This window comes from Tursiops truncatus, chromosome 3 (assembly GCF_011762595.2).
Source record: "Tursiops truncatus isolate mTurTru1 chromosome 3, mTurTru1.mat.Y, whole genome shotgun sequence".
Lineage (NCBI taxonomy): Eukaryota > Metazoa > Chordata > Mammalia > Artiodactyla > Delphinidae > Tursiops > Tursiops truncatus.
The window spans coordinates 43,852,090-43,877,458 of record NC_047036.1 but is presented as its reverse complement, the minus strand read 5'-3'; the positions used below and the strand labels follow the sequence as shown (position 1 = coordinate 43,877,458).

The 25,369-nt window shown below is 39.0% G+C and overlaps 1 protein-coding gene across 3 annotated transcripts in view; it reads left to right on the top strand.

Annotated features, from left to right (window-relative positions):
* The first annotated feature begins 3,299 nt into the window (after window positions 1-3,299).
* The window catches only part of MIER3 (MIER family member 3), a 30,662-nt gene continuing 8,592 nt past the window's right edge, over window positions 3,300-25,369 (top strand). The window contains exons 1-10 of one of the 3 annotated variants that reach the window (XM_033852878.2): window positions 3,300-3,404; window positions 5,110-5,134; window positions 8,089-8,234; window positions 16,696-16,830; window positions 18,039-18,159; window positions 19,105-19,190; window positions 19,382-19,454; window positions 21,207-21,358; window positions 23,799-23,880; window positions 25,232-25,326. In XM_033852878.2, the coding sequence (XP_033708769.1) occupies window positions 3,315-3,404; window positions 5,110-5,134; window positions 8,089-8,234; window positions 16,696-16,830; window positions 18,039-18,159; window positions 19,105-19,190; window positions 19,382-19,454; window positions 21,207-21,358; window positions 23,799-23,880; window positions 25,232-25,326 (1,005 nt within the window). In that variant the 5' untranslated portion in view covers window positions 3,300-3,314. Of the gene's footprint in view, window positions 3,405-3,522; window positions 3,667-4,022; window positions 4,687-5,109; window positions 5,135-8,088; window positions 8,235-16,695; window positions 16,831-18,038; window positions 18,160-19,104; window positions 19,191-19,381; window positions 19,455-21,206; window positions 21,359-23,798; window positions 23,881-25,231; window positions 25,327-25,369 lie in introns of those variants that run through there. The other 2 variants (XM_073802128.1, XM_019930028.3) reach the window with 2 other exon arrangements.

Below are 25,369 nucleotides of genomic sequence, written 5' to 3'. Positions count from 1 at the left end.
AACATTTTTTAAAAATTAGTTGATGAATTTTGAAAACCAGGAGATGTCACATAAAAATCTGGCTTTCCAGATGTTCTTGGAAATTGAGAATGCCTGGAAGCACTGGGCGCACATTCTCACAAGGCTAGAGCCAGTCTGCTGAGACTGAGTTAGTGGCTGCTCCGTTCCGGTAGGGTTACTGTCTACTGGTTTGCTATTGCCCCTACTTTAGTCTTCACAATGGCCAGCTTCACTTATTCGTTGCGCCTGCCTGACTAGCACAGGCACTTGAGATTGAGACATTAACTTTGGATAGTCTATTTGGGTTAGATGGAATCTGTAGAAAGCTAAATATTTGTATTGCATACCGTGGCCCTGTTAAAACTGCTTTCAGTAGGTCATACATTTATAGGATGCCCTCAACTTTCATGGATGGTCACTAAAAGAAACAGTGTTGCAAACCCTGCCAGTGCCCTTTGAGGATCTGGTAGAGGATATTGCCCTCTACAGTACTACATTATTATGTAGCTCAGGCAAGACATTTCTTTAAAGGTTCTGAAAAGCTTTGTTTCCATGGAAGAATTTGTACATTTCTTCTCAAGGACAGTGAGAATCAAGCAACGATTGTATTTATTTTTTGCTTTAGCTCCAGAAAGCGCTAAGCCAAATTTATGGTTTAACTCTCATGTTGTGTATCACACCTCATTACCTGCATATTCTTGTTCTGACTTCTTCTCTGGTGTTAATCTCCTGGGCTAATTAGTTTCACTGGCCCTCATTTTTTATACGTACATTTTCTTATTTTATTGTATATATTGTAAGACATCTTAAACCATACATTTATAATCTTTTCTTGATTTATTTCATTTCTAAAGATGGCTGGAGGATGTTATTACATTTTGGTTCTCCTTGGATGTTACTGTGGTTTCAGTTTTGAGTTTTCCTTGCTCTGATTCCCATCCACCACGTATAAAAATTACTCAGTTACACGGTAAGCTTTGACAAGGACTTTTACGGTGATCCCATTGTGCCCAGAGTCCAGCATAGGACTTACTTTCTATATAATGCCACCTGTTGTATATAATAATAACAACAGTAAAAAGTAATTTTTTATTTCAACTCCCTAGAACAAGGGGACTTTTTATCTGTACCAACTGCTAGAAGCCTTGTCATCAAAAAGAATGAAAGATCCATGTACAAACAGTAGACTTTACACACTTTATCATAAAAGGAATGTGTTATGTAAGACTGGGTGGTATACTTTTTCTCTGGGGATTAGGAGTGGAAAGTGGCTCTATTTCCTTAATCTGCAAATTAATTTAGCTTCACTTATCTTTCTATGAATCCTTATTTAATAGCCTGGACATAGACTACATGAATTACGTACTAGGATGGAGAGCATATAAGCAGCCAAAATTACAAGTGCCTGTGCAAAATCTTTATAGTTTAATAAAAAGAGAATCTGCAGACTCTCTACTAAGTTTACGCAAGTGCAGGAGTCTATATATTTCTTAGATAGGGCAAAATGGAACCTAAGGCCACATTTATAGTTTGGATTAGCCACGTTTTGCTATGAAGCAAACGTTTCTCCTTAGTGTTAAGTATGGCAAGACAGGCTGCTGGAGACACTTTCTTCATGACTCGATCCCAACCCCATTCTGTGGTGGCGTGGCCTGTGGTCTAGCTCAGGGCATTGTTTAATGGCTCTGTCCATGGGATGTGTTCACTACCACTTTTCTAAAGTTAATCACTTAATTTCAAGCCATTTTTTACTTTGAAAACTCTAAACGCCTCATTGAGGACAGTACATACAATGTGTGCCAAGCCCTCTGGTTTCAAAGTTCAGCTGTTTTTGAGTTATTTGACTGGACAAAATGTCGAAAGATATATTTCACAGCAGGGAAAGTGTAATTTTCCATGTCTTTATGATGTTTTGAAATGGTTGAGGTGACTTTTCTCCTAAAATTTCCATAAATAAATAACGTTCACCAGTGGAATAACTTTAATTTTGAGATGCCTTGCTTAAAAAGGTTGAAAGTAATCATCTCCCCTCCTATCCATAATCCAGTCTCCACCATTGGAGGGGAGAATAGAAGGCAACCCCGGATTAAAATCCAGACCTTTCATGTTTGGACTAAAAGAATGGAAAGTTTAAGCTTCTAAAAAGTCTCTCAATTTGTGAGATTACGGCAAATAACCTCAATTCTATTATTTAATATTACGTGTTTTAGCAGTAGTTGATAGAAGAGCTCTGGTGTCTGAGATTACACTCTTCTCCAAGTTTCTATAGGGCCCTGCTATACTTTTCTAATTGTGTTTGCATCTCACTTATCCAGGACCTTACAGTCGACTTCTCTTTTCCACTTTTTCTTTTTTTTTACTTTGTTTTCCATACATATTATTTCTGGCCTCCTGCCTCAAGACACCTGTGTGCCAAGGCAACTAGGAATACGGACTCGAACTTCTTGCAGGATTTACCTCTGTGGGCTACCAACGAGTTGTTGGTGAATATTTTTGTGTACTTTGCTCAGAGTTGTTCAGTGTGAAAATGGAACTGCCAGGAGTTAGACTTAGGTCTCCCAATGAAGACCAAACGGCCATAAGACATGCCTAGGAGAAGGTACACCTCTTAAACCTTGTCCTCCATCCTCAACCCATCCACTTGCCCACAGGTCTACTTTCCCATTTGACCCTAAGCAAATGTTTGACCTTTTGGGAGGGAGGTGGGAGGTGGGTCAGTTTCAGGCCCTTGAGTATTCCTGCTCTTCCACAGGTCTATCAAGTGTGTACCTCTGGGTCATCCCTATTTGGGATCAACCCTATTCCCTTACCACCCTATTTGGCAATTAACAACCTCTAGTACTGTTCTAATTTTTTTTCCCGAACGTGCAGAGTTTGTATTTTACAAGCATCTTCTTTGAATCGTGCAACTCTATTCACTGTCACTTCTTTGCCCTGTTGATCTTTTGCCTTTTCTTCCGTACTGTCACTATCTTCCAAACCTGTTTGGCAAATGACCACTTCCACCGTCCACTCCATGGGCCACTGTACGCTGATCTGCATCCCCCATTCCTGCAGGTCTCTTAGGGGAAACCGCAAAATGCCTGGTCGCTGTCCTCTCATTCTGGACTGACACTGCAGTCCATCAGCCACTTCTTCCATTTCTCGGGGCTTCCTCTCGGCCATCCACCACCTCCTCTCTTCTTACTTAGGGAAGTCTGTCGAGTTGTCCTTCCAAGTCTCTTGCCCCTCTCCCCAACGCCCTCCCGGACCGGAGCGTCTGTCGGTCGGTCCGCAGCCACCCCGGCCGGTTCTTGGGCCTCGACTGGGTGGACATGGGTCTGTCCTGCGCCGATGTTTCCATCCGTCCCCCGTCTGCCTCCAATTCGGCAGGAACTTTACTCCAGCCGAGAGGCGAAGGGCGGGTGAGTGCGGGTGCGGGTCGAGGCGCCCGCAGCGGGCGCGGGGCGCGGCGAGGGGCGCCGGATGGGGTGGGCTTGCGAGCGGGCCGGGGGTGTCGCGGGCCGCCCTGCCCTATAAGGGGCCGAGCCGCCTCCGCCGCCGGGCGGGTGCCGGGCGGACCGCGGCGGCGGCGGCGGCGGCGGCGGCTGCTATTGGCTCAGGCTCCCCATCCGGGGACTGGGCTCGGCGCTGCTCGTTCGCCCTAAAGGTACCAATATGGCGGAGGTGAGCAGGGAAACCGGGCAGGAGCGGCCGGGCTGGAGCGGGTGCCCGGCGGCCTCCCGCGGTCCCCGAGCCGGCTTGGGGGATCCGGGGCCCTTCCTGCGGCCCTACGGGGGGCGGCGTGGCGGCGCGGGGCCGCGGGGCGGCGACGGGCGGCGGCGGGGCCGGCCGGGGGGCGGGAGCGGGCGCGGGAGCTGTCTCCCTCCGGGACTAGGCCGCGGCGGCTCCTGCCCCGACCCGGCCGGGCGACGGGGCCGGACGGGAGGCGGCGGCCGGCGGCAGCGAACCCCGGCCCGCGGACGCCGCCGTGCCGTGCCCCCGGGCAGCTGACGCGGGCCGCCGGAGCCTCCGCGCCGCCTCCTGGGGCCGGGGTGGGTGGAAACCGGCCGATCCCCCCCTCCGCGGCCGGATTGCAAAGCGGGGAGCGGGCTGCGCCACTGCCCTGCTGGAGGAGTGTTCTGTGCCCCCGGCCCATTGGGTCCAGGCTGCGGTGCGAAGGAACCTCAAGCTCCACTTTGCTCCGGGCGCGGAGGCGAGCGGGATGCGCGGCCGCTGGGCTTCGCGAGAGGCGAGCGGGACTCCCCGCCCCGCAGCCCGGGAGGTGCGGGAGCTCCTGTGGGTAAACGGGGAGGACCAAGACCCTCGACGCTCTCTCCACGGACTCTCGGTAGCCCCACTTTCCTCCGAGCTTAAGGGGGGAGGCAGGGCGAGCGGAGCTGCCCTGGCCGTGTCCCCCGGGACTAGTGAGCTTGGGGGGAGGGGGTGGCGCAGCAGAAGCCCCTCGGCAGGAGCACGCTAGGGCGAGGGGCTCGCGGGCGGGCCCGGGGAGCGACTGAACACTCTGGAAGGAACCAGCATCTCTGGGACTGCGGATCCGCGTCTCCGGACGCCGCAGAGAGTATGGGGGGGCTTGAGCTTTGGTTTGGGGGCGAGTGTCCGGTTGAGAGCTGGCTACGCTCGGGGGCAGAGGACAGCACAGGAATTGGGGCTACCGGGCCCCAGGAGGTGGACTGGATGCGCAGGGTGAGTCCCTTCCAGGAAAGGGTGTTAGGTTGCGAGTTGTTGTTTGGGGCCGTGGAGAGCCAGGTGGGATTTGGGGGACTCCTGAGATGCCGGGGTATGGGGGACCGATGCTGTGAGCCGACTGCTCTGGGTTGTGCTTCTCTACTTTGTAACTTGCTGAGCTCCAAGCGGAGTCTTGGAGTTGCCAGTTAGACACCGGGCTTCGTCCCCGGTGTGCGAGTTTGTACACTACGGACTCGGGGAGGAAGGCGAGGCAGCCAAGAGGGGCCCGAAAGGGGCCGGGAGCGATTGGAGCGAAGCTACGTCTTGCACTTTTGGCAGCTGCGGAGGAGCGCTGGGCTCCGCCTCCTCTGCGCCCTGTTGCCGGCGCTGCCTCTTTCCCTGGCTGCGCGATCTAACCGCACGTTTTCTTTTCTCTCCTAGGCTTCTTTTGGAAGTTCGAGCCCAGGTTTGTCCCCTTTTCTTACTTTTCAGTGGGTCCCAAAGGGTGATGGGGACCCAAAGATCTATTGCTCAATTTTTCCAACAGAAATTTGTCTTGCGAGTTTTTCATCATTTGTTTTTAAGAGGTTTCAGTGTTCATTTTGGTAATTAAGCTGTTGGAGGAAGGAACAGTTACACTCTTTTCTCACTTTTATCTGGCATGTTGAAAAAAATACTTTTGTTACAGAGCTGCTAATTGACAAACGTTCTTTTTAAGTAATAGATCTTTAATTCTCACATATCGTGTTGTTTTCTCCAAGTCTGAAACGGTTAATCCCAAATCTTTCCCAAACTTTCCACTAACTTTAGCAGTTTAATTTAGATTTTAATTTTTTTGAGAAATTGTCTCTTTAATTTGTCAGAACTTTGGGGGTGCTTATATTGATCATTAATCCTGACTCTCCATCTCCCCTTGTTTTGTCTCATACATTTTTCATAATTGAGAAGTGTCTGTGGATTGTATTAAATGCAAAATTGAGAGTTACGTAAAGCTGTCCTAATTAAAAGAAACACATACTTTATGAGTTTGGCAAAGAAAAGTGGTAATACAGAATTTTTGAGGTGAGACAACATTAGATCATCTAGGACAGTGTTTCTTAACCATTTTGGTGTTAGAAACCCCTGTCAGGATCTGATGAAGGCAAGGGACTCTGTCTCCAGAACTCTGCACATAATGGATAATTGCATATACCTTGGGGTTTGTGGAACCCCTGAAACCCATCTATGGCAGAGACCTTTCCTCATGTGCTGAAATGTTAAGGACAGCTTTGTTTCAGTTTCTTATTCTCTTTCCAGCCCCCTTTTGGCTGCCTCTTTTCCCTCTCATAGTCTCCAGGAAAAGTGCCTCTGAACTAGTTCAACTCCCTTATTTTACACTTGAGGAGACTTCTAAATAACTCTACCGAGAGTTACCTAGTTAATAGCAGAGTCTGGATGGGCTCCCAAGTCTTCTGTTACCACATGTTGCCTTAGAGTCCATTTCCTTGCATATTACTTCGTGTCTTTAGTCAACCTTTAATGTCTCACTTGATTATCGTTTAAGGTATTATGAAATAATTAACATCAAGTAGAAGAAATTTGTGGCTATTTTGAAAATAGCTATGTCTTTACATTTAAAAATTGTTTTAAGTTTCTCTAATTTTGAGGCAAACATTTCTTTGTTATAGCTGATTTCAGGGAAAGAATATTTATGTACATGATGCCAAACATCTGGATGATAATGGAATTTTTCCATTTTGTATCACTGTCTGCTTTTAAGAAGTTGCAATCTAAATAAAAAGCAAAAAGTGTGGTTTTGGTGTTTAAACAAACTTATAACTTGTTTATAATCAATTAGCCAATTTTTAAGAACATTTTAGAACCAGAAGAGACTAGAGGTCATTAAACCAACCCTATGAATTTTATAAATGAAAAACTGGACCCAGGCCCGGACGGTTTAAATGACTTGCCTCAGGTCCCAGAAAGCCAGGGACAAAGCCAAGAGTAGACCCTCAGGCCCTTCTGTTTCTGGCTGTTATTGAATGAATACTTTCGTCTTTCAGGGGAAGCCTTAAAGTGTGCCAAGTGATACGTGGATTAGAAAGAGGGTAGAGCTCTGCTTTCAAAGAGGTAGAAAAGTTACCATCTACTTCATACCTTACACTTTGGCATACCCCAAAAGTTTCCTGGAATTCCTCAAAGAAAATTTGTAATGGTTGATGTTCTGCTTTTCAGCTATTTAACAAATATTCATCTGTCTCTAAAATTAACTTAAACTACCTATACTTCAACAGGCTTTCAAAATGAGCAGGTTAATATCTTTCAGCATTCAAAAAATAACATTATAATGTAAACCTCCTACAGAATAGAGTCCCATAGGAATTTTATTATTTTTAGGGCTAATGATTAGAGTTCTCTGAACTCAGAATCAGAAACGTTGAATTGTCTGTGTTTTTTTCCATAGTGAAAAATCTTTGGTCTAGTTCAGTGTTTTGGTAATGATCTTAATGCCCTTAAATGTTTAAAATATTAAATAGCTTGACTAAAAACACATCAAACTTTTTGTGTTGAATATGCTTCCTTCCACTTCTCCCTTTCTCCACTCCAAGATTCTAATACTTCTTTCCTTGCCTGCTCTGAGAGTGATCTAATTAAATTACATAGTAGAGTAAAACAAATGGAGAAAATCCTGTTTTTCATAAATTTGACTTCATTTTCTCGGGATTATGGATAGTATTCATTTCTCCATTTGGTTTTCAGGGTATCCTGTTGACTTCAGATTTGCCATTAAAAAGCATTACCATCTTTTTTTTTTTTTTTTTGGCCACACCACGTGGCTTGCAGGATCTTAGTTACCAACCAGGGATCGAACCCATCCCCCCTGTGGTGGAAGTGCAGAGTCCTAACCACTGGACCACCAGGGAATTCCCAAGCATTACCATCTTATAAACAAGTTGGAATTGACTAAAACAACTTGCAATGGGATACCTCTTCCAAAGCTCTTAGATATGATTTTCTGTATTCCCTTCACATAACCTTAAGAACTTTATTAGTAGTCCAAAGAAAAGCATGCTTTTATGGTTTAATGCTGGGGAGCTTGAAATACTGTTATAGACGTGAAAAGTGAGGTAGTGCTTTTGAAGACTGAATTGCTGTATAGCTGCTTCACAGAAATTTGTATTTGTTCTAAAAACCACATTTCTGTTGTGATTTGAACCTTTATTTGAGGGTTAGAATTTGAGTAAAGTTAATATTCCCTTCTACTGAAGTTTTTAGCCTCACTATGTAAGACTCTTGTGAAGTCTTCCTTTCATAATCCATCTCACATTTTTCTACTGCTTTTAGACAAGTGTATTAAGGAACTGGCAGTAGAACACAAGTTATTTTCTTTTGTAAATAGCCTTGTGAACCTGTAAAGTGATTCAGTTTGTTTCCTTCCAGTTGGGTCTTTGTCGTCTGAGGATCATGATTTTGACCCCACTGCTGAGATGTTGGTCCATGACTATGATGATGAAAGAACTCTTGAAGAAGAGGAAATGATGGATGAGGGTAAAAACTTCAGTTCTGAAATTGAAGACTTAGAAAAGGTAAAGGATTTTACTTTAGTATTTTAATACAAACTTATAGTAAAGATTTTGACATTCTATTATAAATTATTTATAACCTACCTGAAATAAAAATAGTATCAAAGGATCTACTGTATAGCACAGGGAACTGTATCTTGTAATAGTGTATAATGGAAAAGAATCTGAAGAAGAATATATATGTACACACACATATTTATAAGAAGATATATACACACACACATATATATAAATAGCTGAATCACTTGGCTGTACACCTGAAACTAACACAACATTGTAAGTCAACTATACTTCAATTAAAAAAATAGTATCAGCGTATTTCCTTTTGACCTAACTTGTACAGAAAGTTACTGCTTTTCTTATTATTTTGAAGGATAGCCTAATAAGTACATTTTCATATAACTTTTAAAAATTATTTTATGTTTGTTAACCTGTTTTTAAGTTTATACCAGGACAATGAACTAGGTACATTTACAGATGAGAATATTGAGATATAGAGAACTGTAGGAAACTTAGTTCTGAATCCTAGCCCAGCCTCTTTGCATTATATCACACTATTTTACTGAGTTTAACTAAGCTTGAGTTTAACTAAACTTGAGTTTAACTAAGCACTGCACTGCAGTAGATACAGGGAGAAGTTCTCCTTCAAGAAACTTAAAATCTGATGGATTACTATAAGGAAATTGAGAGAGAAAAAGTTTTACTCTGTTTTTAAATTTGAATTAGTAATATCCTGTTTCCTTCCCACCCAGTCATCTTTTAGAAAGTCGGGAAGGTAAATGTAGTTTATAACTTTTAAAACCCCAAATCAGTATAAATTCAAATGAACTGGATTTTAAACATATATTTATACCAGGAACTACAGAGAGAGGGGTTCCTTGAAAAGATTATACTTATCTGTAAATTAACCTTATTTGCAAATTTCTAATCAGCCCAGAATAACAAAAGTTTTCAGGAATAATACTGAGTTTTCATACTTCTTTTTCTTGAAGAAGACAAAGCACATTCTTAAGGAATCTCTTCTGCTATCTTTGTGAGGCAGGGCTGTGCTATTATGGCATTTCTTCTTTCATCTTAACACACAGGGAAACAGAAGCAGAGTCTTCAGGGCCTAGACCCCAGGCTTGCTCCTGTAGACCTGAAATCTTCTAAACATGTTTATTCCTTTGGCAGATTAATCCAACATGGTTGCGGTTAGATTTAATCATTAAAAAAAATACATATATCTCCTATAAAAGCCAAACAGATTTGGGAATATAGAGATAAAATTGTTAGGAAATAATCAAGAAGAAAAGTCTTACCTATCACTTCTTTCAGGGGTGATGATAAGTTGTTGCCTGTTGATGAGAGAAGATACCCAAGAGTCTCAAGCTCTGCCTTGACTTTATTCAGGGAATTCGTTTCTACCTCTTATGAGTAGGTAGCCTAGAAAAATTGAGAATTATAATCCAGCTAGCATTATCACTAAGCCAAGGACTGTGGTGGGTCCTGGGATGGCAAAAATGAGCAATTTGACAATGTTTCTGATCTCTGGGAGCTTATGGTCTAGTGTGGGGTGACAAATGAGAGCAAAGATTTTTTTGATGTCCTCTGCTAAGAACTATGAAAGCAGTAAGCAGTGAGAGCTATGGGAGAAAGCAGTAGCAGAGAGAGCTACTCTCTCCCTGAGTGAGCTCATCTACTCCTGTAGCTATTTATGTCTAGTAAAAGGTGTTTAGCCTCATGTGGAAGTTCATGGAAGGCTTCTTAGAATACATACTTCTCTCCTGTAGTTTTTTATGTCAGGACACTGCTGTGGGCTTGGTCAAAAGTCCCAGGTGGTCTCATAATGCACCTTCCTTAATTATGTGTTTGCTGTTAAAGATAGGGAGACAGCAGTCTATTTACAGCATGACGTAAGAAAATAATATAAATGTGCTAGACTGTGCTTTAACCACACAAATAGATGTTTTGTCAGTAAACTAGTAAGAATTTAAAATTTCATTTAATGTGTTAATGTAGTTCCTACTTGAGTATGGGTAATCTCGTAGAGATTTTTATGGGCTGGTAAAATTTTGTTTTTCAGATTTGTAGGTTTTCTTCTCCCAGAGATTATAGTAATAGCTGCTTTAATCTGTGTGGTGAGTTTTAAAAGAAAATAGGAAAGATATAGAGAAATAATCAACAGCAAAGAGTTACTCACTTAGCTGTTCACAGAAATACCTAGTTTCTATTCCTGTGATTTTCATTTTGTTTAGTAAACTCCAGTAATTAAATCTTTGTAATGATACCTGTCACTGAATTTGTAGATTCTGAAAAATTACAGGCCTTTAAATGTTTCAACTTCTCTGTACTTAGGCAGTTTTGCTTCTTGGCATTTTGTCGCATTCTTGGAAATTGAGACAGAACAATCCAGGTGATTTTTAAACAAATTCTAGTGAAGACCTAAGAGCTGTGTCCTTGCTCAGAAGGCTAATCCTTCTCTCATTGAGCAAGGGACAAGAGGAGCTGTTTCTAAGAGTGACTGACTGCTCACTTCATCTGAACTGTGATTCTTATCTGCAGTAAAGCATAACTGTGTAGATGTGGTCTCTGTTCTTTATTGATGTTTAATGAAACATGAAAACAAAGAAAAGAAAGAGTAGATAGAGACACAAATATAAAGAGTAAAGATCATTGTATTTTTAGAAGAAGTTTGAAATTATTTCTATACAATTTAAAATAATGTATTAATCTTATATTATTGGAACAGTGATTTAGGTGTTGGTACATGGTAACAGCCTTAGAGCCTTGGTGTTAATGTTTTAGAAAACTACAAGTTGTTATGCTCATAGTAAATAAATTTGATAGTCTATACATATGGCCTTTATTTTGGTGCTTACAAATTTTTAGTACATTATATGTTATGGAAAATAAGAGCGGTACAAAATCAGTTTTCTTACGGTAGCACTTTGGTAAGTATAGAGAATAGATTACGTGACAAGATTTTAGTTATTAACCATACTAAAATAAGGTTTATGTTATATTGTTCTACATTTTAATTTATTCACATTACTGTTTCCTGAGAGGTTTTAATTTAATAATCCTAGATTTAGATCTATAACTTTTAAAAAAGTAATTTACATTTCTGCCTTTATTAATATATAGATTTCTCCTCTGATATGCATTGTGAAATGAGACTTTGATCTAGGTCCTTACTGATTTATTTTTAAAGCATTTTAAAAAGTTATATGTATGCGGTTTTGCATCCCGTATTATAAGATACCAGACTGGTGTTATGTGAAAATTAATTTGTACCTCATTTAGACAGTGTCATTTGACCCATTCAGCAACACCACCAGGTGTGTCAGACAAGTATTAGCGTTATTTCCTTGGCTCAGAGGCCTTGTTGATTGTAAGATGTACCGTAGATTTAGAAGTAGCATAGATGGGAGCAGGGAGGGACATTACTATGAGAAATTTGTACAGTGGTAATGAGGTGCATCCTGATTTCTGATATGTGAGGTTATGCATCATAGGATTAATGAAATAATGTGTTTTTCTATTTACAGATGAGGAAATAGAGGTGAGAGAGGTTAGGTGATTTGCCCACAGTAGTAGTTAGCAATTAGTGAGTCCTCTGCCTCTAAATATTGTGCTCTTCCTGTTACAAATCCTTTGACTTACAAAACAGTTCATTTATAAGTGTGACTGGACTCAGATGTGTCCCTTGAAATTTAAATAGGTTCAACAAAATGCCTGAGAAATACTGTAGAAGAGAAAAATCCTCATCCCTGGGATAAGGTGCTAGATCAAACTTCTAAGCTGATCTAGCCACCGCAGATCCTCAGAGATGTTGAGATTTGCTAATTCAATTTTGAAAACATTTCTTCTGTGCTTCAAAGGACTAAGTGCTTTATTAATAGGCTCTAACAGAAAGCTCATTTGTAAAGTGCTTCAGAGACTGGATTAATCTTCTCCAGTTTTGCTTCAAAGTTTTAGTACAGATAATTTCTGTGTTTTGGCACCAGCCCCTTCTAGGGGTCATTACAGTGTCATCCTTTGACTGTATTAAGGAGGTTTCCACAAAGAAGGTCACCTTCTCCCTCAACAGATGATCATGCTTGTGTGTTTGTAGAGAAAGTAGGATTTTCGTGAATGACTACCCAGAACCTCCTGTTTGCCTCACACATGCAAACTTAACTTTTATGCTAATTCTTCCTTCCTTCTCTCCGGTCCCAAAAGTATCTTCCACATCCCAGGCTAGTCCCTAGATTCCACCCCTTTAGCCCTCAGTTTATTCTTCTACTTATTTTTTTTATTTCAGTATGGCCTCCTACTCATATATTTCCCACATTTGGAAATTCTGTTTTGACCCTGTGTTGCCCTTCAACATTCTCTTTTTATAGTGTATGTACTTTCTCCCCTCCCATTCAGTCCTCAACTTTGCTTCTCCCAACAGGTTGTAAGGTCACCAATATTCTTGATTGACAGATACAAAGAATTCATGTCTGCTTTATCTTGCTTGATCTCTCTTTGATATTTGACCCAAGTGACCATCCGTGGTTTCTCCACCCTTGCTTCTTTCTTAACTTATACAATCCTGCATTTTCTCCTAGTTCTACTTCTACCCTCTGGTGTTTCCCTCTGTAGTACTTATGGACTTTTCTTTCTTTACCCTCATTTTAATTGATGGTATTCCCCAGGGTTCTAGCTTTTGTCTTCTCACTCTGTATTCCTCTTCTGGATAACTCATTCAAGCCCAGTGCTTCGACTTTCACCTTAAATCATCTACTGTCCCACCCTCTACCCTTAAGTTTATTTGTCTTTTGTTTTGGTCTTATAATGATGCTGTAGCTATTTAACCTTCTCAGGCCAGAAATGGGCAATCCACTTAGACTCCTGTGTTACCTACATTCCCTCTATCACGTAAGTCAAGAAATAGATTCTTTAATTCCCTTCTTAGTTCAGGCTCTTATTCTTCTACTCCCCCTAGGATGTCTTTTTCAAAATGCAAATCATATCTAAAATTTTCTAGACGTGTCCCATTGCCTATAGGGTAATATATCTGAAAATTCTTCTAATAAATCATAGATCCCCTTCTCTTTACTCTCTCCCTGAGTGAGCTCATCTACTCCTGTGGCTTTAAATATCATCTAGATGCTAATGAATGCCAGATTTATATCTTTAGCCCAGCCTGATCCTCTGAGCTCCAGGCTCTTAGCCAACTTGACTTTTCCACTTGGATGTTTCATAGTCCTCTCAAACTTAACTTTGTGTCCTCTGCAGAACTCTTTTTTTTAAAATTATGAAATTCACCGTATTCTTCTCCTCTCAAACATTTTGTTTTTTTTTAATTATTTTTTTTTTATTTTTGGCTGAGTTGGATGTTTTTTGCTGCACACGGGCTTTCTCTAGTTGCGGTGAGCGGGGCCTATTCTTCGTTGTGGTGCGCGGGCTTCTCGTTGCAGTGGCTTCTCTTGTTGTGGAGCATGGTCTCTAGGCACGCGGGCTTCAGTAGTTGTGGCTCGCGGGCTCTAGAGCGCAGGCTCAGTAGTTGTGGCGCACGGACTTAGTTGCTCCGCGGCATGTGGGATCTTTCTGGACCAGTGCTTGAACCCGTGTCCCCTGCATTGGCAGGCGGATTCTTAATCGCTGCACCACCAGGGAAGTCCCTCTGCAGAGCTCTTAATGTTTTTCCTTCATAAACCTTTCCTTCCTTTAGTCTTTTCTACCTCAGTAAAAGTTACCACGATAGGCAGTTGCTCAGATAGAAATCTGGGGAGTTGTCCTTCTTTCTCCCTTTTACTCCAGTAGCCCATTTGATTACACCTCAGAATACATCTCATCTATTCACTTCTCTCCATGTCTGTATCACTACCCTAACCCAGCATGCAACTCCTAAGTGGTCTCCCTGCTTTTCTCTTCCCTCTTCATCTCCCCAAACTTTTCTTCATACAGCTGCCCAGGATTTAAGAAGAAATAAAGTCATGTCACTCCAGTTTTATAATTCTCCAATGGCTTCCCATTGCCCTGGGAGTATGAGGTCCAAGTTTCTTTCCCATGAGGCCTTTTGTGATCTGCCTCTGCTTGTCTTTCTAATCACCTCTTGAGCCATTCTTCATTCTACTCTCTGTGCTCTGGCCATTGGCTTAGTGGAAAACCATATTCAGGCCTCAAGTGTGTTGTTTCCTTTGCCTGGAATGCTCCTCACAGGATTGGTCACTTCTCAGACTTCGGGCCTCAGCTGAAGTCATTCACTGTCTGACTCTGTAACCCTATGACAGTAGGCCCTCCACATAATTCTGTGTCTCAGGACCCTATTGATTACTTTTGCACGCATCTTAATTGGCAGTTCCATATTTGAGTATTGTTAGTATCCCCCTAGTCTGTAAGTTGTAGAAGGGCAAGACCTGTGTTTCATACCAGCACCTGGCACAGTGGGCTCCTGGCACAGTCACTGCTCAGTCAGTGTTTCTGACGATGAACCACAAGTCCCTAGCACACAACCCTATCTGTTAAAAGCCTCTTCATCTTTCAAGACTTAGCTCAGTCTTTGTCCTCTGTGTGATACTTCCCTACCATATACTATTATTCCTGGAGCGTAGGTCTTCCCTTCTCTGTACCTACCATTTCATAGCACCAATTCCAGAACTGATTAAAGCAGCTAGCACCATGTTTTACAGTTGTTAACTTTTCAGTTCCTTCCACCAAGACTGAATTTCTTGAGAGCAGGGATTTCTTTTTTGTTTTTGGAAATTGTATTTCTTTACCCATAGCCAGTAGTCCTTCACATGGTACCTAGAGCTCAGTAAATGCTGTGTTGATGGGAAGATGGACTGTCAGTGCATGATGAGTGAAAGTTGCCATCTCCCCAGTTCATGGAGGGAATCTGAAACTGTAAAGTTTTGGAGAAATATTGCTAACAGGTGGTTGGCAAAGGCTGTAACCAGTCTCCTCTTACAACTAGTGTGAACCAGAGGGAATGGGCTGCATGGACTCTGCAAGGAGCAGGACTGGAGAAACTCTCAATGTGGTTCTGGCACCTTCGAGGGGTTCTTTCATTTGGGAGAAGAATACTTCATGAGGTTTTCCCGTGGCATGGGTGAATTTCTGTCCATCCTGACCATCCAACTTAATTTGTGCTGAATTTGTCCATGCTCCCAAAGCAGCTTTTTACTGATTCCACTTCCAAGCTGAAAAGATTTCATGAGTGGCATGGTCATTGGAAAGGTGCATGTCTGCTACTGCAGATTCACAAATTAGCATTCTGTCATATACCTTATTCTAATCTCATAACATGAATCTGTTTCATTCAGGCATAGTGAAAAATATAAGTTCTATACTGCAAAGGTGAAGGCCAATTCTTAGGGACCCCCAGAACCTGTGTCCCTTGTGGGCCCTGGTGGGCAGCCAGCTGGCTCTCTGGGAGACATCACTGGCTCTCCTCAGCTCACTTTGTGATCAACTGTAGGCATGTGTTGCATACTCTGCTTTCATGCTGTGTGCTTCATGACTTAGATTTTTTTTTTTAAAGGGAAAATTAAACCGTAAGCTAGTTTTAAAAGTGAATCTCTTAATAGATGGACATAAGCGTCTTTAAAATATTTAAGAAATTAACTAGTTCATGAATATATGGTTTTGAAGTCATTTAAATGATAATTATAAACAGTTCTATGCATTTTAGTGGTTGAATTAAACTACTTTAAAAAAGGAAATATAGCACTTATTTTCAGATTAGTGGAGGGAAAAAACAATGACTGGGTGCCACTATGTGGCATGGCATAAGTATTCATAACACAGGTAGTCCTGCAGCCAGAGTCTGTAATTTTATCAAAGCAGCACTGCCAGTAAGAGAACTTGGGGGCCTGGGATTCGAACCCAGAATTAAGCCTCAATTTTCTCATCTGTAAGATGGTGGTAATGCAAACTTCATCAGACAGTTGTGGGAAAAAAACAACTGGTACAGAATATAGAGACAGTAGTAGGAATATCAAAGGATAACTGTGTCTTGAACATTAATATATAAACATAATAGTGTTAGTAAATGTTCAGCAAAGGTTTTCTCATTAGGTATCTTCCAAATAACATGAAGAATAAACCAAGTGGTCAACTGTTAATTGCAAGGAAACAAGCTAAAAATTATGTGAAGTTATTGATTGATTAATCGGAAATGTTTTCAAGGCGAATTGTTATAGTAATATAAAAGCGAAAAAAAAGTCTGCATGAAGGCAAATATTTGAGGAAGTTTTTAAAAAGTAAAATGATGCTGGAAAATGAAAATTAAGATGTTAATTGTTAGACTTTTGTTCATATATTAATTATAGCTCTAGGTGTTTGATCCTGTTTTCTGGATACAGTTACAAAAAGCAAAACTAAAACTTGGTTTTGATTTGGTCCTGCTGTTTTGATAATGTGCTTTATGAACATTAATGGCATCAAGGTTTATCTGAGGTTCAGCATTGTGGCATCTGCTGAGTTCATGTTTGTGTTCTGGCTTGAATAGGAAGGAAACATGCCTCTAGAAGATTTATTGGCATTCTATGGCTATGAACCTACAATTCCAGCAGTTGCAAATTCCAGTGCAAATAGCTCCCCAAGTGAACTTGCAGATGAACTACCAGATATGACACTAGACAAAGTAAGTACAAGCATGTAGAAAAAAATTCCAGATCTGTTACCATTGACTGTTTTTATTAGTTTAATTTAAAGCATTTCATAATTCTGAATTGTAAACTTCTTATGGATGCATTGCTCTTATCATTTTGGTGACTGATTTGAATATTGTTTGGCTTTGATCTCACTACTTTAGAAGTAGTAATAGCTTCATAATACTTTGCATATTTGAGTATTCTTCCCTAACTTTTTATCTTTCCTGTGTAGACATACTGTATCTAAACTTAGATTTTGCCCTAACTTCTTTTGATCCTGTGGACACTTGAATGCATTGATTAATGAATCCCCCAGAAGTTTTCAAACCAATCTGGCTTAGGCATGGAGTGGTTGGAGAGAAGTTCTGTTTTCTTGGGCTCTGGGAGTGACAGAGACCATAGCAGCCAAGGCCTCAGTGATACATCTTTAACATAGGCTGGTTGTAGGGGAGGCCTAGTCCCTGCCAAGGAGAATTCAGTCATGGTCTCTGCTAACAGATCCCTGGGAAACTTTCCTCATCTTTCAGGTCTCAGGCAGGGAGAGGACTCCACATCTTCCTGTGAGTTATGTTGTTCCCACTTTTCAATTAAATGTGATATTAATGTACCAAAAACCTTAATGACCATAGTCATTCAGCAAATATTGAGTGCCTACTATGTACCAGGCACAAGGATGACTATATACTTACATAAAAATTAATTCTGAACTGTTTCTTTTAAAATTATATCACTGGTCGGAGTGGTGCATTAGTTGGACTTGTAAAAAATTATCGGAAGAGTGGAGTTTGGAGACTTTCTTGTTTTCTTTTAGTTATTTAAGTTGGCAGAAAGTGAGTTTAATTTTTAACCACTTAGAAGTAAGATTATTTTTGTTGTAAATTCACTAAAAATTAGTCTACCGCTTCAGATAAGTTCTTTACATACCCACAAATTAAGAAAATTGTTTGTTATATCATAAATGTATAATAGTATAGCATTAATATTATATATAATTAGTAAATGTTATTAACTAATTGTGTACGTGAAGTAAATTATAGGAGAATTTCAAATTTACTTTTCTCAAAACTGAGACTTCAATTAGTTCTTAATTGTATTATAATACCATAATGTTTATGAATAATGTTATAAAGACTTTTTTTTTCAAAATTGATGGGATGTAATCATTTCTAACCCTAGCATTGCATTCCTATTCTTATAGGAGGAAATAGCAAAAGACCTATTGTCAGGTGATGATGAGGAAACTCAGTCTTCTGCAGATGATCTGACACCATCTGTGACTTCCCATGAAACTTCCGATTTCTTCCCTAGACCTTTACGATGTAAGAAATCCAATCATTACTGATTAGTAGTAGCACTGATACTGTAGCTTGAGTACATTTTGTTACATTCAGTAGTTATGTCAGAATATCTGAGTGTTTTACTTAATTGAAATAAAATACTATTATAATCTGAACAAGATTATAACCTTTTTTTATTGGGGGAGATGTAAACTAATATGCTCTTTAAAAACGAAAGCATTTGCTTGGTTTTGCAGGGCTGTTTTCTTTCCCAAGACTCATCTGTTGCTAGGGCAACCAATCTTAGTTCAGCCATGAAATTTTATAGACATTTTTTGGATTTCTGTTAAAAGGCTCTTATTCTCCTGATAAACTGCTGTCAGTTTGAAAACTACCATCAGTTGCTCCAAAAGTATTTTTTATTTTTAGTGATTTATTTAATCCTTTTCTTTTAGTTCTTGGTGTTATCCCTTAATGTATATCAGTAATATTTAAAAGGTCTTTGAACTGAAATAATTTCTTATATGCAATCTTGCTTATTTCTCAGGTATTTTTATGGTAGAAGAACTGTTCAGATAACAAGTTCCAATACACATACACATATGTGTGCAAAAAGATAATTTTTATGGACTCAATGTGCAGCTCATTGTGTATGTCTCACTCTGGATTAATGTAATCAGTGTAATCTAGTGCTTTACCTTCTTTTTTTAAGGGGACCGTAGTGGTTTTCCTCTTGCCTCTCCAAACTATATGACCGTACACCAGATAATTATAAGGATATTATGCACTTTCTTCGTGTTTTCAGTGTCTTGTTTTGACTAGTTTCAAAATGTGAGAATAGTACAAGAGGTTTAGTATATTTGTGCTGATCTCATTTATTCAACAAATTTTTATCATAAGTAAAATATAAAATATCAGGCACTCTTTCAAGTGCTGCAAAAATAGGCAACAAAACCCTTTTTTAAAATTTAACTTTCTTCTCTTAAGCAAATACTACGTGTGATGGAGATAAAGAATCAGAGGTTGAAGATGTTGAAACAGACAGTGGTAACTCACCTGAAGATTTGAGGAAGGTATGTTAAGTTACCATCATAATTTAGTAGACCATTTGGATTAAAGTAGCTTTTAAAAACACTTCTGAAATAATTTACGATAATTTTGTGAGATAACTTTAGATTTGTAGTAACTGATTAATGAATTGGAACATTTTTTTTCAGTATTTATTTTTGTAATAAGTTGTTTTTACTTCTAAATTTTCCTGTAGGAAATAATGATTGGTTTACAATATCAAGCAGAGATTCCACCTTATCTTGGAGAGTATGCTGGTAATGAGAAAGGTAAGGAAGCCTTTTAATTTTGATAATATTTGGTAAGCCAAATTACCACTCAATATGTTTATTTAAATATCTGATTGTATGCTCATCCTGTGAGTATAAAGACAGATTTGGAGTCAGGGAAGAATTAGGCCTGACTTAGGAGTAATGTATCATGAGATTAATTAACCATGAGACTCAGAGAACTACCGCCCCCTTCCCCCCAACCCTGGCCCCTTACAGTGCTTCTTAACTCAGTATGCTAAGCACCTGTTAAAATAGTGGAGCTGCTCTTAAAGTACAGCTCTTTGGCCTACATCCCACTGCAGTGGAAGTTGGTAGCATCCTATCACCTGAGATAATGAGAACATTAGGAATATAATCCTCTTGGGAAGAAACACTTAAGGAAAAAAGAAGCTAGAAGAAATTCTCTTGCCCCAGCCCTGAAAGATAAGGTGGTAGAATGTAAAGATTCTGTTGCTTTTGTTATATACCCCTACTTAAGTGTAATCAGTTTTCCTCACATTTTTGGTAGATTCCAACTATAGCTGGTTCTGAAAATATGGAGGGGTGAGGTGGTGGGAAGTAAAAATCCAGGTGCACCTTCCTAGCCAAACTTGGGAAACACGTAGATTTGGCCGTGGGCAAAAGTACATGCTCAGCAGCTGCTGGTCCTTAGATGAAACATAGCGGAGGTAATATTCTCTCAGTTCTACACCTTCAGAAAGGAACGTATACCTTCTCTATCTTTTGAGGGAATAAACTCAAACTATATTACCTATTTCAGTTTTGACTAAAGTTTCCTTATGAAACTGGTTCCAGAAACTTACCTCAAAAGTCAGTCTTATTGCTTCACAGGCACACTTTATTTTTAACTTTCCTGCTCATTGGGAATAGAAATGCCTGCCTTATACAGTTGTGAATGTAAAGCACTTACCACCGTCTCTGCTGCATAGTGAGCTCTCAGTAAATTACTTTTATTCGCTATATTTAGTAGTTATTTTACAATTGAAGAATGGAAGCAATGGGATAAATACTTGGGCTATCTGTATGACTTTATTGTGTGAAGTAGAAACCTTCAGTATGGCAACAGTGTTTGCGTTAATAAAATATACAGTTTGTTTTAGTGTCATTTCGCTTACTAAATATCAGCTTCTCTTATCTTACTTATCTTACTGTTTATCATTGTTTTCCATTTTTAATTAGTCTGCTTCCTTTTTATTTTATTTTATTTTTTTGCTTTTTAAAATAAAAATTTACCTTTTGGGAAGAAATCAGTAAAGGAAAACTATATCTTTCCTAGTATTTCAGTATTGGCAGATATTTTGATTGTTATTTATTTTTGTTTGTTTTAATTTGTTTGCAATTTTTAACCTGTAGACATTTTCATAGAGCCATTTAGGGAGTTTAAGAGAAAATTGTAATAAGTTTATTAAAGAATTTACACAGGTTATTTTTACCCCCTCATTAGAAGAATGTAAGACACCACTACTAGGTTTTATATTAGACTACTAGGCATAGAAAGCTTTCTAACTTGTTAGTAAATCCAGTCACCAAAACAGCTACTTGCTCTAGTGACTGGAATACTTGGACCTTAATAAAGTTAAAAAAAAAATTGTTTTAAACCTTTACTAATGAAAGACTCAGCTTGCCAGACAATCAAATTACTGGTGTCCTCAAAGTTAGTTACTTGTATAGGAAGAGGAAAAACAGTTTTGTATACATCTTAAAGTGTGTTCACTATTTTTAATGTGTTGATGGGATTTTCTTTATCAGTGTATGAAAATGAAGACCAATTACTTTGGCGTCCTGGTGTGGTTTTGGAGAGCAAAGTTAAGGAGTACCTTGTTGAGACCTCATTAAGAACTGGAAACGAAAAAATAATGGATAGAATTTCTGCAGGAACGCACACAAGGGACAATGAACAGGTATACATCAACTTTTGTTGAAACAGCAGCTAACTAATATAGTATCTTCTTGATTTTCTTATATTTGATTCAAATATTTCTTACATATGAACTGGCTATCTCTTTCTGATTTTTAAAACTTGGAAAATACTGGTTTAAAAAAAATCCCAAGACCTAATGATAACCATTCTATTGTTTCATGTCTTCTGGCCTTTTTTTCTGTATACACACACATATATTTTACTTTACCTACCATGTTATATCCTTTTAATTACTTAGTCTTATTTTCTTTGCCATTGAGATTTCTTTAATACTTCATTCTTGATGTCTGTATGTTCCATTGTTTATTTAAACATTCTCTGTGGTCGGACTTTTAGATTTTATGTTAAAGTTATTTTTTGGATTATTCTTGAACTTTATTCAGGATGTGATTAAAGTTCATGTCTATTAAGAGTGTATAGGGCTTCCCTGGTGGCGCAGTGGTTGAGAGTCCGCCTGCCGATGCAGGGGACACGGGTTTGTGCCCCGGTCCGGGAAGATCCCACATGCCGCGGAGCGGCTGTGCCCGTGAGCCTTGGCCGCTGAGCCCGCGCGTCCGGAGACTGTGCTCCACAACGGGAGAGGCCACAACAGAGAGAGGCCCGCGTACCGCAAAAACAAACAAACAAAAAAAACAGTGTATAAATTTGCTTTAGGAGCATTCGTTAAATACTGTGTGCTTGTAGATGGAGTACGCTCCTGATGATGTGTGGGTTAAGGGTGGAAGTATTGCCTATTAGGGTTTTTTCTCTCTGATGTTGTTTGCCCCTCTCATATACCTTTACACTCTATCTCCAGCCTAGCTAATCCCAGCTAATGAGTGCCCAGAGATAGGTGGACTCAAACTTGAATTTCCGAATAACACAGAGAAGTCAAACTAGCTGAACTTCAAAGTAGTTTTGTCAGCTGTCAAAAAGAAATCCCATTGGCTTTTCCTATTGATATTCCATTAAAACTATAAATTAATTTTGGAAGAATTAGTACCTTTAAAATATAAAACCTACTTCAAGAACATGTTCTGATTCTCTATGTATTTGACTTTTTTTTAATCACTCAAATGTTTTTACTTGTTTTAAGTATCACATGCATTTAATTAATTCCTCATTATTTTTAAATACAGTATTTAGCCCTGTTGTAAATGGGATCACTATTATATTTGTATTTGTATATGTTGATTTAGAGAAATATAAATTAAAAAATTTTTTTCTCAAGCTACTGAAACTATTCAATTTAGTATAATGATTTTTCAGTTGTTTCTCTTAGGTTTTCTAGTTTTAAAGTCATTACTGAATTATACGTTTGTTCCTTCCTTACCATTATTATATCTCTTATTCCTAGAACATGTTTTACTGCATTAGCTATAACTCTCAGAGACTTTTGGTAGTTACAGTGGTTTGAGGCCTGCTTTTGATGGAAGATAATACATGTAAGGTTTTTACATTAAGAATAGTACCAGCCTTGGGACTTCCTTGGCAGTCCAGTGGTTAAGACTCCGCCTGCCAATGCAGGGGGCACGGGTTCAATCCCTGGTGAGGGAACTAAGATCCCACATGCCACGGGGTGTGGCCAAAAATTTTAAAAAAAGAATAATACCAGCCTTGGTTTGATACAGGCTGTCTTTCTTATAGTAAGGTAGTATCCATCTACTTATAACCGTTACAGGTTTTGTCTTTTTAAAAATAGAAATGGGTACTGATTTATCTGAAGCTTTTTTAGCAGCTGTTTTTCATGATTGGTTATTAATGTATTGATTATTAACCTATTGATGTATTAATAGGTTTACCAATATCCTTGCCTTTCTTGAAATGTACTTGGGAAGGTGGATTATTATTTAACTTTCAGTTGAGTTCTGTCTGCTGCTATTTAGTATATTCATAATTCCAAACAGGTTTAATGGGAAGAAATTCTAATTTTTAAAAAATGATATCTTCCATAGTAGATGGAAATAACTATAAACTCCAGTCACTAAAATATCCATCCTTCTATTCTAGACCTGCTGCTATTCTCTTTTATTAAAACTCTAAAAGGCAGGCAGAAGGTGCTATCAAGAGAGAAGACCATAATTCTTGACTTTTCCTGACTAGAAATAATCATCTAAAATAGGGATATTCTCCCAGCTCAGAAGGCCTGGCAATGAAAAAAAAAAGTGAGGAATGATACTGGTAGATAACTTCTGAGAGGTAGAATCAGAATGAACAAACTCTTCGGATACCAGAGTCAATATACAGGATAGTTACGTAGATTAAATGTCTGGGCAAACATACGCTTCAAATGTCCTGAAATTAGAGAGCACTTCAGCTAGTATTTGTCAGGACTCTTACAATACACCTGTTTTTGTTTGTTTGTTTGTTTTTGAGTTTTTTTTTTTAAGTATGAACTTTTGGTAAGTTTTATTGAATAGTTTTTTTTCCCTTGCCCTAAGGCATTATATGAACTTCTCAAGTGTAACCATAATATAAAGGAAGCAATTGAAAGGTACTGCTGCAACGGAAAGGCCTCTCAAGGTAAGAAACACTTGGGATCAAGAGAGGGAAATGATAGGGGATGGTCATTTGGGGATCAGAATAAGCGAAGTATAAAGGACGGAGCAATCCTATAACACTTTTGTATAAGATCTATTTTTATCTTCATAGCAAATAATTTTTTCCTTTTCTTGCCCTCTATTTTTAGACGTACCAGAGATTGTTCAAATACAAATTAGTTACCCCCCTGTCACCTCCAGAACAAAGCAGACCCCAGAGATGACAATATATCCAAAGTAATTAATAAGAATGATTTTATGATTTCATTGGGGGAAAAAAGTTGTTTTTTCTTTTTCTTAAACCAGACAGGAAATGAAAAGGAGATTAAAGATAAAAAAAAAGAAACATGTATAATATATTCCATTCAATTTATTGCAAGAAGTGTATGTTTAGTAATCATGTAATAACATTTTTGCAGTGCTTAGGTTTTGGTTTGTGTGTGTCAAGGAAAATGGTTAAGTTTAATTTCAGTATTTTTGTCATTATATAAATCAGTTGCATGCACCATAGCTTTCATTAAGTATATATAGAGTGAAATAATGCTTACTAATATTATATAAATGACTTGGAAAAATATAGAAGCTGGAAACAATGCATTTAAACTTGAAGGTGAGATAGTCTATTGAAATGTTTCCGTGTAAAAGCTGCTTCTTTGAAAAAATTACTTTAAGCTCTCAAAACTCTGAACAAAGTTTTCACCTTCGTGGTGGGCTACTCTTAATGGCTTTGGGGACCTGGTTCCCATTGTGAGGCACTTCAAGTCTCCTCTGCCCCAAGTAGATTTGATTCATCAACATTGACATCTGCCAGGAAGTTGAATGGGATTTAGTCTTTTGAGAGCATGGGCTGTTTTTTATTCCCTTTATATTCCTACAGTATAGCACTTTGCAAACTGACTCTGAATAAATATGTGTTCATTATTTATGGTCTCTAATTAAAGAGCTTATGGTTTTGACATAAGACCAAAGGAAGGCTTTTTTTTCTATAAAGAAAATAACCTTTTTTTTCCCCTAATTAAAAAAATGCTCATTGCTTAAAAAAATCAGAAAAACAATGTGCTTGAATTATAGAAGAAAATATAAAATTCTTGTCTCATCATGCAGAGGAAAAAAACCCAGTTGTTTATATTTTGGTATTCTAGATTTTTTTAGTTAAGATTACTAACTAAAATCTCCACATAAAGAACTTGTCTGTGTGTGTGTGTGTGTGTGTGTGTGTGTGTGTGTGTAGAAGTTTATAGCCTTTTTATTAGGAAAACATACTGAAAGTAAATCAGTCATTTATATATATAAGAGTTTTGAGGCCAATTTATTTTGTTTTAAAATTTCTTTAGAAGGAATGACTGCATGGACAGAAGAAGAATGCCGGAGCTTTGAACATGCACTCATGCTTTTTGGAAAAGATTTTCATCTTATACAGAAGAATAAGGTAAGTTAGGCAAATTAGTATAGAGAAATTGCTTAGTAATTAC